General features: G+C 40.1%; 1 protein-coding gene across 1 annotated transcript in view; it reads right to left on the bottom strand.

The window, feature by feature from the left end:
• FTCD (formimidoyltransferase cyclodeaminase) overlaps positions 1-13,728 on the bottom strand; it is a 35,391-nt gene that overhangs the window by 15,736 nt on the left and 5,927 nt on the right. The window contains exons 4-9 of the mRNA XM_015825574.2: positions 12,116-12,204; positions 9,203-9,382; positions 8,063-8,200; positions 4,418-4,549; positions 2,652-2,713; positions 1,400-1,529 (exon numbers count right to left, since the gene is read on the bottom strand). Coding sequence (XP_015681060.1) covers positions 1,400-1,529; positions 2,652-2,713; positions 4,418-4,549; positions 8,063-8,200; positions 9,203-9,382; positions 12,116-12,204 — 731 coding nt within the window. The remainder of the gene's footprint in view (positions 1-1,399; positions 1,530-2,651; positions 2,714-4,417; positions 4,550-8,062; positions 8,201-9,202; positions 9,383-12,115; positions 12,205-13,728) is intronic.

The following is a 13,728-nucleotide window of genomic DNA, read 5'->3' as shown; positions in this document are numbered from 1 at the left end:
GGACAGGGGGTCGCCAACACTCCACGCCTTCAAGGTTAGATGCGCCGGGCACAAGTCAATGTGCCGGTTGATGGAGTCACTATTAGAGAGCCAGGCCTCCTTAAGTAGCCGGCCCCCTTTTGTGTTATCGCTGGCTAGGACACGCACATTGTCGAAATCAAAGCGATGTCCAGACTCCGCCATATGCATCCACACCTGGGAGCGCTGTTCGGTCTATGGGCCACTTTCACCTTATAAGGTGCCAGCAGCCTGGCCGTTGCCTCTGAGACATTGCTGATATACGGGAGAGTAACCCGGGTCTTAGACACTTAGCTCTAAGAAAGGAAAACTCCCTGATGCTATTTGTGCAGATGGGAGGCGCAGGAGGGAGGCGGTTGCTGTCAAAGACCCAGCGTCTGGAACGTGCTTAGTCATGGCCGGCCCAATAACGAGGTCAAGGAGCCCTGCGCACACGCTAGTCAAACTATAAGAGGGATTCTCCCACGGACCGGCATCTTGAGCCCTGATGATGTCAACAGATGCCGACGAAAGCTAGGCGTTTTATTAGGCAATTTTAATATTAAATTATTTTATTATATTCCCTGGTGCTCGTGTTTGCTCACTGGTTTTAAATATGGATTTACCTAGGGATCACATTTTTAAAGAAATTTTATATATATATATATATATATATATATATATATATATATATATATATATATATATATACACACACACACACACACACACACACATACATACATACACACACACACACATACATACATACATACATATATATATGACTTACTGAACCTCATAGCTTTGTATGGAAAAGGAATGAATTCATAGTTGAAAAATAAAAATTAAAACATCTTGGTCTAAAAGAGTGATGTAGTGATATTCTGGGAAGAAGTAATTGCACGTAACAATCTGATTTTGAGATATTTGTTAATATTTTTGGATATCCATATTATTTTGAACTAGAGGTAGTTCTCATTTAATAACTGCTGCAGTTAACAACAGTTCACAATTAAAATGGTGATGAAAAATTACCTTCACAGATCTGTAAAGAAAATAAAAGCTGAAGGAAGATCATAAGCAAAGTAAGAGTTTCATTGATTGAATTAATTTCTGGTATTTGTGTGTCTCTGGCTCATACTCAGGGGCTGATTCCAATGTCATTTGGTTGGCAGATGGAGAAGGAACCTTTTAGCTACACTCAACAAAACATACAGGATAAGTAATTTCAGGGATTATCAAAAGCACTCAGTATTGGCTGAGAGCAATTTATTTTCAAATTTCAAATCTTGCTGGTAGAGCTCAGCATTACTGTATAACACCATTACAGGAGAAGTCCTGTATGGAATCACTATTTAGGACAGTAGTTTTAAAATGAGATATTGAAGTAGCTACATACCAGAGATGATATTGCTGCTGATACTGATCCTCCTCCAGGAGCAGCTGATCTTGCACCAACTTTCTGCACAAAGGTGTGAAGAGACAAAGACACCAGACTTCCCTTTTCTCTGTCATCCTCCACTATGTCCCTTCCGAAAGTAAAAAAGCATTTGAAAAAATCACTTTCACAAACTATAAAATGCTGTGGGGTCCTTGGTGCTTTCTGAGCTTGGGGGTTTTCTTGCAGATATTTCATTGCCAGACTAGATAACATCATCGGTGCACCTAGACCGGTAATGCAAGAAAACCAAGTTCAGAGAACACCAAGGACCTCACAGTTCATCCCTGAGGTACAAATATTCTCTTCTATTGATACTATAAAATACTACTGACAAAAACAAAGTGAAGTCAAGAAAGGAATGTATTCAGACATCTTTCTGCCAGATATAAAAATACAGATTCTTTGGATCAGGAAATGATCCAAAGCAACAGAGGTTATTTGAACTAAAGAGAGTAAAGAACTAAAATGAGGACTAAAGTATAGTAAAGAGAGACATCTATACTATACATTTTTTTGGCTCATTTGGATTTTGAGTTTCCCAAGCAAAAGCAGACCTCTGGGGATCATAGTGTTATGTGAATTAAATAGTACTTAATTAAATTAAATAATTATTTAATTAAATCTTAAACATGCGCAACACATATTTGCATAATTGTAAACTGGAAATGAAATAATTTGCATCTTTTAATTTGTGTTTAGAATACACATTTTTGGGAAACTTGGCCATTCTTCTGAAAAAGTTAAGAATTAGCAGACAATGTTTGTTTTTCCAAATTGCATTTTTATCTCTGGCTCCATAACTTAATACCTCCCTTGATGCTATCCATATATAATAGCAATAGCACTTAGACTTATATACCACTTCACAGTGCTTTACAGCCCTCTCTAAGTGGTTTACAGAGTCAGCGTATTGCCCCCAGCAATCTGGGTCCTCATTTTACCGATCTCGGAAGGATGGTAGGCTGAGCCAGTGAGAATCAAACTGCCAAACTTCTGGCAGCCGGAGTAGAAGTAGAAGTAGTAGTATACTGCATTCTAACCACTGCGCCACCACAGATCTTATGGATAAAAAGCATGCTAAGGACTCCATAACATGACACATAATATGACCTCATTATATTACAAATCCATATATCACCCATCCAGCCAATGTCTTCAGACATACATTATCACCATACAACTAACTGGGAGAAAATGAAAATATCCATACTCAATTATGCGCTTCTTAGGACTGAATGGAGACAAAGAATCCAAGCCCAATCGATTAATTACCTGAGATTCAAAAATACAAATTCATAGATGATTATCTTATTAAACAGAAATTGACATTTGAAACAGATGAGGGTTTTCTGTTCCTTATTTTTCAGTTCACATTACACTGAGCAAAGCACCATCGAGACAGATACTGGAACAGTAGCCTGGATGTTGCAGATCTGTAACTACTGATTTCATTGTTTTGAATCTGTCCAGTGCAACCTGTTCCATTTCTTCATGAAATCCATGTGACAAGCAAGTAATCCATACCTGGAAAGTCACAATGTGTTCACCCTGAAAACTATTGCCCACTTGAGCTGTTAGCAACCTTTAATGGATCAGGATCTCGAATGGAAACTCAGAATGGATAGGTAGGAAAGGAAAGTCTTAGGAGCTCGGAAATACAAGTTTCAGATCTGGTCTCTCTACTACAGATCATATTTTAGTTTTTCCTCATCTTTTGACTAAGAAATAAATCAGCAAATCTAAATCTTGCATGCACCCTTTGTTGACTTTAGAATTAGACTGTTAGAAATACTCAGAAACAGTGAGATTACCGGGTATTTTCTTTAGCTCATTCGAAAACTATATTAGAATTAGAATAGGATGCAATTCACATGCCCTAAATTTCTACCCTCCAAAAATAGCTGCTTTAAATATTCCACTTTTGCTTTTGTTATTGCTAAAATCTCCAGTTGTTCTCAGATAGTTTGATGAAGTTTTTCAGAGAAAATATCTAGTAATCATTTTTCAGAAAATAAAAATAATCTCTTTTGCCAAAAACCTAAGAAATTGAGGTGAATAATACATGGGCAAGAGGTTGAGCAGGTTGAGCAGTATCTGGCTATGGCCATCTGGGAACAGGGTCATGGAAAGCACATATGGATTTTGTAATCATAGTACAAAAAGTACTTTAACAGGTTTAAATTCTTATGCATCAAATATCAAAATGTGACTGTCAGCGCTGCAATAATTGAGAAACTATAGCCATTTTACCTTTTGGTTTCCTTGTGCTTTTTTCTGTTATTTGGGATTCTGAGATGTAGAAAGGGGGAAGGGGGAAATGCTTGAGCATTTTCTGTTAGTCATAACATTTGCAGCTGGGTGAGGACCAAGGTCAATGTTAGATAAAGTTTTGGCGGGTTGAAAAGTTGGGAGGAGTTTTAGAATAATTGGTGAATGTAATTTATGACAGCCTTTCTGGGGTGGGAATTGCAACTTGTTACTTTGTATGGGGGGGGAGGGAACTTTAGTCTTGGGTTCAACTATGTACATGCCGATACTTTGTTTCCTGAATAAAATGTTCTTTGAGGAATAAATCTTTGCCTTGAAGTTCTTTTAAAAGGTTTCATCTATCGGAACCATGACAGTGACATTCTAGAACAATGATGTGGTTCACTCGAGGCCTAAGCCATAACTCACAATAATGATTTACTAGATAAGCCACAGTTAACTAGATTTACACAACATGATAAAACCAAACAAGCCACATTATGATTTACCACAGTGTGTGATCCAATTCTCTAGAAAGGTATGTTAGGTAATAACAAAGGAATAAAAAGTATCTTCAATGTAAGAGAAATTAAAGCAAAACCATTCACTGCAGTTTGAATTATTTTTGAAAAGGTAATGAGCATCCAACAATGCATTTTATAGGACCCATGAGATTTTCTTATTTTTCCATTATATAAAACCAAGATATAAATGGATATCAAAAGTTACCAGTCTAATTTTATGCTCCTCTTCAAGGATGAAGATATTTTCTTTCTTGATATAAAATTCTGCCACATCTAACATGGCCTTTTTAGGAATCAGTCCCACTAGTTGAGATCCTACCACTGGCAGATTGAGATCCTAGAAATAAAACCAGACATTTTATAGTTAGCCTACAGTCCAAGAAGCCCCAGGAGCCATGTCCATAGAGGCTGAGGCATTAGATTTGGATCAGGAAAGTCCTAGAGTATAACCCAAAATGTAAGCAGCTACAGTCAACCTCAGAGCATTCCTTCTAGCAGATCTACCCAGAACTGTTTTTCACTGTTTTAGCTGCTGTATTTATATACATCACTCCAATAACATCACTAGTTTACAACTATTGGAATATTTCATTACCACAACATTGTTACCCATTATTGCCATATTGGTATATATTTTTCAAGTATTGTCGAAAAGTTTCCATTGGTGACTTATAAATATAACTTATTTATTAATAAGTTTTCCATTTTCTCCATATACATACATTCCTTTGGAAAAAAGAATATTTGACTCATGTATATATCTTCAATATGAATTCATTGTTTTTCTCTGTATGGAATCATATGTACTAAATGTCCTAAACTTGATAATATAATTTTAAAGATTGTGTCCTCCATCTTCTCTTTTCTGGGGACCTACCTAATATTGAGTCACATAGGCAAGCACTGTTTTGTATTTGCCAAACTCCCAATGACACTGCATGATTGAAGTAAAATCAGGAATATTTGTATTAGGGACATATCAGACAAAAAGTATCAGAATTCTCTGATATGATTTTATTATTCAGGGGAAAGCATCAATTAAATAAAGTCATGATTGGCAGTAAATGTATATTGGCCCATGGCACCTGAAAAATTAAAACAGATATAGCTAAATTTCCTTTTTGTTCTATGCCTTTAATTTGGTAGGAGTTCACAATTTCTTACACCATTTATCTGGAAAAAAGACAAGTGTAACTTAGATACAAGCCACTGATATACAAATACAGACCTACTGTACATTTATAGTATGTATCTTTCACTTGTTTTGCCATTTCATAAATATTAGGAGATACAGACAAGCAAACAGATTTTATGTGGATTTCTAACAATGAGGTCTTACTTGTTAAACCAGGATAACAAACTTTTCTTGACATATTAAAGGATATTAAGACCATTATTGCTTGGCAGTTATAGGCTAACTTTTTTAATTCTTCCAAATGTTGTTATCTTACTGTAAGGTTTTTCAGCTCAGAATCCTAATAAATCCCAATGAGACTCTGAACACCAGGCGTCTGAATAAGAACTCAGCTTTATTTCTTTGATCAAAGTTATAGGCTGGGCACTCTGCTCTCCTTTAGACAGCAGAGAGAAGAGGGCACCTAATCAGAAAAGTTTTTGCTTTTTATAATACATATCACAAGGTTCCTGCACATCTAAAAAGTTCCTTTGAATCTCCTTATCTATCCTAGCATTACATTTCTGCCTCTCTAAGCTTGAACACACAATAGCTCAATTAGCCCATTAACTTTGTTACTTTGAGAGCTGTTACATTTTAAAGCCATGGCAGGGAAGCTAGGAGGGAAAGATTTACCATCCAAGGAGAGTGTGGGATGGGAAACTAGCAAAGCGTTGCAACTTTTAGCTAGGCTTTCCCTTGAAACAACACAGTTTAAAGTAACAGAAACATTTTCTATCTCTTTGCTCATACAATGGAGCACATACAGAAAGCAAGCAAAAATACATGAGCAATAGCTGCGGTATGTTATACAAGATTGATTATACATAAAAAATTATATTCTGAAAGATTATACTTGGCTTGATCTCTACATTATGTTACGTTACGTTATGTTACGCTACTTTACGTTATTTATTAAACTTGTATCTTACCCATCTTACCAGAAGCTACTCTAAGCAAAAAATACTGGGGATACAATGGAGGGATTTATGATAATAGAGTGCAAACCAGACCTTCTAGATTAGTAGCAGCCCCCGTCCTTTTGGGCACCAGGGACCGGTTCCTTGGAGAGAGTTTTTTCCATGGACCGGAGGGGACATGGTTTCACATGCTGCCTGCATCGCGCGGATGGGGCTTCCCTTGTTTGCGCTGGCCAGTTGCTGGCATGCCATGGCCCACTAGCCATATAATTTTCAGAAAGATCGAGGAAATGCCTTTACTTTCTAAGTGACAAGAGACATTCTAAAACTAAATGAACTCAGCAGTGAAATAGCTGCAACATGGCCAGAATCTGTAAAGCTGTGAAACCTAATTTGCCTTAAAAGACTACACAGACAAAGGTTTCTTGAACAGACCGCATACATGGAAATACAGATATTTCTCAAGATCTGACCAGGGGAAGCTTGCCCATTATCATGACATAGTGAGGTGAAGCATCTCACCTAACGCCCCCCCATCTCTGCTCTCCCCAATGAATCATTACACAAACGCCTGAGGTGTTGTGGATAATGGGGAGCCTCTGGGGGAGAGGGAGGCTCTTGAAGGTCTAGCACAGGACCAGGCCCACCTACCCTGGCCCTCCCAAGGCCTCCTCCATCCCTGAGAAGCCCCATGCTCCACTTCCCCCTGCCTTGGTTCCCCACATGCTTTTTCTCACTCTTACCGGTCCACTCAAGCCTTAGGCCTGATTCCCATCCCATCAAGCCAAACACCCTCCTCCTTACTTGCCTTTTGAGGCTTTCCAGAGCACTGAAATGGATTGCTTCTTTGTGCAGCTGCATAGTGTGGCTCCCAGAGCAGACAACATTTTATCCTACCCACAAAATGGCAGCTGCATTCAGGTCACTATTGTGTGACCCAGGGACAAACTGCTTCTATTTGCTGCCTTAACAAGAACTGCACAGCTCTGCAGAAGCTTTCTGCAGCATTCAGAAGCCTCTGTACCACTGTGAAGACCTCTTAAGGTAACAAAACAAAGCAGTTTGCCTAGCAGCTGCCATTTTGTCACACCCATATGTGGGCAGGACAAAATGACAACTATGTTGACAATCTGCTTTGGTTTGCTGTCTTAACAAGGTCTGCACAGCACTGCAAAAGCTTTCTGCAGCATTCAGAAACTTTTGCAGCGCTGGGAAGACCTTGTTCAGGCAAAAAAACTGAAGCAGTTTGTCTGGTGACCATTTTGTCCCACAAGAAAGCGGTTTAAAATGGCAGTCACCTCCACGCAGCCGAGGGACACATGGCCTGCCCTCCTTCCCCAACATGAGGTCCAAAGAACTTCAAAAACTAAATGCTATGGATGATGAGCATGTGGGGAGGAGGCCTAAGCACTGTGGAGTCATGGCGGAGTGGGATGGGGGAGAGAGATGGGGAGCATTGCAACATCTCTGTGATTAGTTGTAAGGGCAAATAACCGTAGGGGTGTTGCAGCCATTCAAACTTTGAAGCAGGGTTGTATGTAATTTTGGGTGTCTGTTGTAATTTTGAATGTTCCTTAAATAAACTTAATTGGGGGAGGGGGATAAGTGCTTTCAAACTAGCCAAATTCTATTGTTAAACCTCACAATAAAAGTAATATTACTATCCATGATTTTGATTTCCTGCTCTGGATTACAGTTTTACTGTACATCAGCCTAATCTCAGGTTCATTCAATTGATCATCTTTGTGCTACTCACCTTGGCATCCTTGCAAACTTCTTCATAGACCACATGAAGAGGAGTGGTTTCAAAATCCAACAGATTTGTAGAGACTTGAGCAATGTTTTCCTCATCCAAATACCATCCCATGCCTTGCACCTGTTTCAACCGCCCAGGCTGTAAGTGAGAAACAGAGAAGACTCTGAAAAGCACACAAGTTTTGTACTAGATTCCAATTTGTTGATCTAATGTTTTTTTTTTTTAAAAAGCAAGGCCCATAAATCTGATGTCTGCCTAGCCTTGTTTTGGAGACTTTATTGGAGTGCAGAATAGAAAGATCCATAAGCCTAGGCTTTTCAACCAGTGGTATGGGTACTAACTGTGGTACATTGGCACCTGGCAGGTGGTACGCGACCATCCTAGAAAAGTGGTAGCGGGGGAGGGGAATGAGCTGAACTGGTGGCAGCACCGCACAAGCCTGAGCGAGAGACGGCTGGAGCTGCAGGGCTGTCAGGGCTCAGCGGAAGCGCCAAGATCAGTGCCGCTTTCCAGCTGATCAGCGCTTCTTCGGGGCTGTCAGGGTTCAGTGGAAGCACCAGGATCAGCACCAGGCTCCAGCCGGAGCTCGGCGCTGATCCTGGCACTTCTGCTGAGCCCAGAAGAAGCGTCGATCAGCTGGAATGTTGCAGCATCTCCAGGGTCTTGTGATTCACATTCAGATGCTTGGCAACTGATTCATATTTATGATGGTCACAGTGTCCCAGGGTCATGTGAAGTAACCAAAACCTGCTGCAGCCACCCAGCAGATGGGGGGAATAAAAACCAAACAGCCCCCCACCCCACCCCCGCTGCCAATCCTCAACAGAAATGCTCACAACAATGAAAACCTCGGACAGGAGGAAGAGCGCCGCCGGGTGGTCAGGCAGGTGTCTTGCTCGGCTGTGGCTTGGGGGGCACTTTTTTCAGTGCCATTGTAACTTCGAACAGTCACTAAGTGAACTGTTGTAAGTCGAGGACTATCTGTACTTCATCAGTTTTTTCGTTGTTTTTGGGGGGGGTCATCAAGTTTTTGACACCTTGCTAGGTGACGTAGTACTCGGATGTTGCCATATCCTAAAAGTGGTACAATGGGTGAAAAGGTTGAAAAGCCCTGCCATAAGCCACCCTTCCCTGGAGTACCTGGCTCTTAGTACGGCCCTGCTCCCGAATGTTAAGTGCTATCCGGTGTGCCAGTTCCTTTGTGCACAGCAAATTGATGTTGTATGCAATGAGGAATTTTCGTGCTCCTGTTACCGTGGCTCCCCATCTTGGAACAAAGGTTGCAGGACCAAAATCAGGAGTCCATTCTGTCTTTTTTAGCTTGAGGGAAAGAGAGAAAGTAAAGAATGCTTTTACTTTCATAATATGAACATGCTCTTTACCAAATTTTATAATTTGTTGGGCAATAACATGCTATGGAAATGATTTGACACTGAAGTGATTTCAAAATCAAAAAAGATTGCTCCTCTATGGGATGATAACAATATATTGTATCAAGTCTTGGATATTAGTGTCCTAGACCATGGGTGTCAAACTCACCGCATCACGTGATGTGTCACGACGTATCACGACTTTTTTCGCATTGCCGGAGCTGGGGTGGGGGTGGCCTCCGCATGATGTAACCGGCCCGCGGTGCCGGTAGTTTGACACTCCTGTCATAGACTGAATGTGTTCTAGGTTGCTATGCCTCCATTCTCCATGAGAAATATACTAAAAAGATTTCAGTATATTCTCTGTAGTCTGTTGAACTTGGCATGGACAGTGAGGAGGAAATCATCTTGATTCTCAAACTCTGTTATTTACTAAATCATTTGGAATAATTGTTATCATGATTCTGCATTTCAGATGGATTCAGAGATGAAGACCACACAACTGATATTTCCTATAATTCTTTAAAATCTGCAGTTAGTTTATAGGCTGAAGCACTCAAATAATTTCAGAGGTGTTTGGGGATATTGATATATTTATATTTTAAAAACGTCAAGACTTCATACAGGATCAGTATTGGTGTGAAGACATCAAACTAAAGCAAATTTTCTACTTATTCTGTAATGACATGTTGCACACTATTCAACTGATGGCATCTACTTGTTATCTATGAATCATATATACTATTTAAAAGAAGTTGGGTGTGGAACATACATTAATTTTGCAAACAAAGGATAAAATAAATATCTTAGGGCAGTGCAAAGCAATGACAATACCTAAATAATATCTATGGATACCTGGGAGTTGATATGGGTGAGAAATGTGAAATTTACGCAGGCACAAAATCTACGTGAGAATTTTTATAAGATGTTTTATAGATGGCACATGGATCCTGCAACTATGTCTCGCATTTATGAGAACTATGAATCCAAGTGCTGGAGGTGTGGACAACAAGATGCAACTTTTTTTCATATGTGGTGGACCTGTAAGGTTATTAAGGCCTTTTGGATAAAATTATGGTGGAATTTACAGCAAGTTTTTAAAAGAAGAATTTTCTTTCTGCCTCAGTTGTTTCTCCTAGGTATCACACATAACTTGGATGTAAAAGAAACGAATTTGANGTTTATATTCAAAATAAGCATAGAATGGTGGAATATAAGTTAGGTTTTTAGATAAAAAATTCTTTTTTTATATATATATATATATTCCACCTACTTATGTAGAATAACACTTTGTGGAGTTAGGGATATTAATATAAGGTTACTTTTAGTTGAATAGTATCCTGGGATTAGGTTTGGGAAGTCCGGGTGGGGGGTGGGGGGGGTTTCAATTGTGATGTATTTGTGATGTGTTTTTTTTTCTATGTTGAAAACAATAAAAAAAAATTTGAAAAAAAAAAAAATACCTAAACATATTGATTAGCAAAAAAAATATACAAGAATGAAGTTTGGTTATAGGAGTAACTTATTTTATTAGATCACAACAGAACTACAACAAAATAAATTTAAATTGTAATCTAAAAATATATATTCATAGTTTTGCATGTTTTTATCTATTTTCAGTGGATTTAAATTTGTGTTAGCAGTGAACATATTATTATTACTACTATTATTGAAAAAGAAATAATTAAAATCAAATATAACTTACTGTATAGAATCTTTACAGAAGACTACCCATAGAGAAAAACACATAATGAAATATAATAAAAATTATAAAATCCATTAAAAAGGAAATATTTATGTTTAAGGAAAAAAGGCTTTCTTCTTTCAATCACCTAAAAGGAACTGCCAGTGCTTAGTTACTGATAAAATAGTCAAGAGTTGATGATGTAACTGACAGTTTCTGTCATGCCTCCATCCAAGCCTGACTCTGAGGACAACATGGAGTTCCCTGTTGAGGCCCAGGAGGGGGTGTCTGTGGCTTTGGAGAACTGTGGGGAGGAACAGGCTGAAGCAGGCCAGGGCCCTTCCAGTTTGGAACAGGGAAGGCAGAGCTCAGGTGAGGAGCAAGGCCCCTCCCCACCAGATCCTAGAGTAAGGAGAGCAGAGAGAAGGAGGGAACAACAGAGGCAGGCTCACTTGCTCGGGAGGATAGCGTCACGCCCCACTCCACAAGGCACACCTGGGGAGTAGGTATTTAAGGAGACGCTGTGGGGTGGGGCAATTGCCAGGAACAAACATGAACTCTTGTGATGTGAACTCTTGTACCTGGACTCTTTGTATTTTGGATCAAGTTTGTTTCCTGCTGAGTTCTCCTTGCTGTCCTCAGTTTTGCAGCTTGCAGGTTACAGGCAAGCTGGGCGTGGAAAAGATCATACTGTTTGTTATCTGTTTTACTTTAAAGAACTGTTTAACTCCGTTGACTGTTTTATTGAACTTGTGCCAGCATATGTGGGGGCTGTTGGGTGAACGTTGGCAGTGCTTACAAAGACAATTATTCTGACCAGCTAATTGCTTTGCCTCCGTTCAGGGCCCTGGGTCATCACAGTTTCATTCTTTCTTAGGCTAGCTGCTAGCCACTCAAACCAAATCTGAGCTTCCAGTCTGAAAACATCTGACTAAGAAATCTAAGCCCTGAACAAAGATCCTTGTTCTCAAGACAGTATGACAAATACTATCATCTTACTTTTTCAGGCAGGGCTTCATATTCCCCTGCTCGGATAGCAGGCAAAGATCTTCTGCTCTCCTTCAGAGTTGCTTCAGCATATAGGTACACTGCAAATAAAGGCAAGATTCACTGAGAATTGCTGTCTTGAAATCTGAAGAGCCCTGCTTGCAAAAAATTAATGGTACATCAAAAGAATGTATAGGACGCCTAGTAGCTATACAATCCTGTGCTGCATAATTATTGTTAGCTTCAGGCTTTTGTTATGTTTCTAGTTCGGTGAGGCATTGACGAGGCGAATGGTGCAACAACTCTTTATTCAGTTCACAACAGAAGCAGCCCTAACTTCTGCTTAACCACTATTTATACAGCTCACCACTAGGCGGTAGCCCATAGAATTAAAGCAGTATTTCCCTCTTAAAGACAAGCTAATTAACATGTAGACAGTCAGTCTGGAGCTTAAACAGGTGCAGCTTCTTGGCCATTTCCAAGTAAATTAACCTCAATACATAACAGCTTTGATGGTCCCATTGAGATGTTGAGGGTCCTCCTTTCTCTCAGGAGCCCTTTTATCATATTAATACCCATCATTTGCTTTCCCTGGGCTTCTATCCACAACCCCATATCATAATTTAGAAGGTAGAGCAAAGCTAAAAAAAAAAGTCAGGATTCCATCTCCTAGCCCTTGCTTGGAGAAGATTTAGAGACTGAAAATTGAAATAATTTTACCTATGGAAAACAGGATTGCTTCACTGAAATGGAATTGGTTGACTGAAATGGGGGGGAAGCCTGAATTGGAATGTCCTTTGGCTGATTGCCTAGTCCTAGTGCTTGCATATTATGGATGTAGTAGGAGAACTCTAACGCCATCTCTTGGCTTCACACTTAGTGTTCTCCAGCATTTGAATACTGGCAGCTTCAGAATAAAACTGAGCATTAATTATTGCTCATATAGGGAAAGGAAATAAGTTTTGATAGTCTGTTCAGAACTTCATCACAGCAGAGTAAGAAACTTCCTCAACAAGTCTACATAGAGTGTATCAAGAGCTTTACCCAAATTTGATAGGCATGTTGTCATTGAGCAAGAAAATCACAGACCTTCTTTGGGACTAGAACAAAGGCTTCTTTCTGTGAATGGCAGTGGCGTAGCGTGGGTTGTCAGCACCCGGGGCAAGTAATTTGCGCCCCCCTCCACAGTGGGCGGCGTCGGCGACCCGGCGGCTCGGATCGGATTCGCACAGCCAACACTGCAGAGAGAGTGAGTGAGCCAGGCAGGGGCAGAGAGCTGCGAGTGCGAGCGCGCCCCCCCAGATGTTGCGCCCGGTGCAGCTGGCCCCCCCTGCACCCCCCACGCTACGCCTCTGGTGAATGGTCAATCAGAATTTTAAACTGAAATTGATTAGTGTTGTGTTCTTTTGTATTCCCCCCCCCCTTAATCCCTATGCGCATCCTGATCACCCATTAAGGGTGATTGCCCTTCTCCATCTGCATACAGTTTCATGCCCATTGCTGGTTGGCTAACTAGCAACGGGGTCTTACCAGCCAATGGAATTGTGTGATTACAAGCCAGGGGAATCCCATAAAAGAGGGCTCCCCTGGCCCAGATGCCAGTCCAGATTTACTTTATGCCTTGC

The sequence above is a fragment of the Protobothrops mucrosquamatus genome, unplaced genomic scaffold, assembly GCF_001527695.2.
Source record: "Protobothrops mucrosquamatus isolate PMUCROS unplaced genomic scaffold, P.Mucros_1.0 scaffold_199, whole genome shotgun sequence".
In the NCBI taxonomy this organism is placed as follows: Eukaryota; Metazoa; Chordata; class Lepidosauria; order Squamata; family Viperidae; genus Protobothrops; species Protobothrops mucrosquamatus.
Note: the sequence above shows the minus strand (reverse complement) of the source record. Positions and strands in the feature narration are given on the sequence as shown.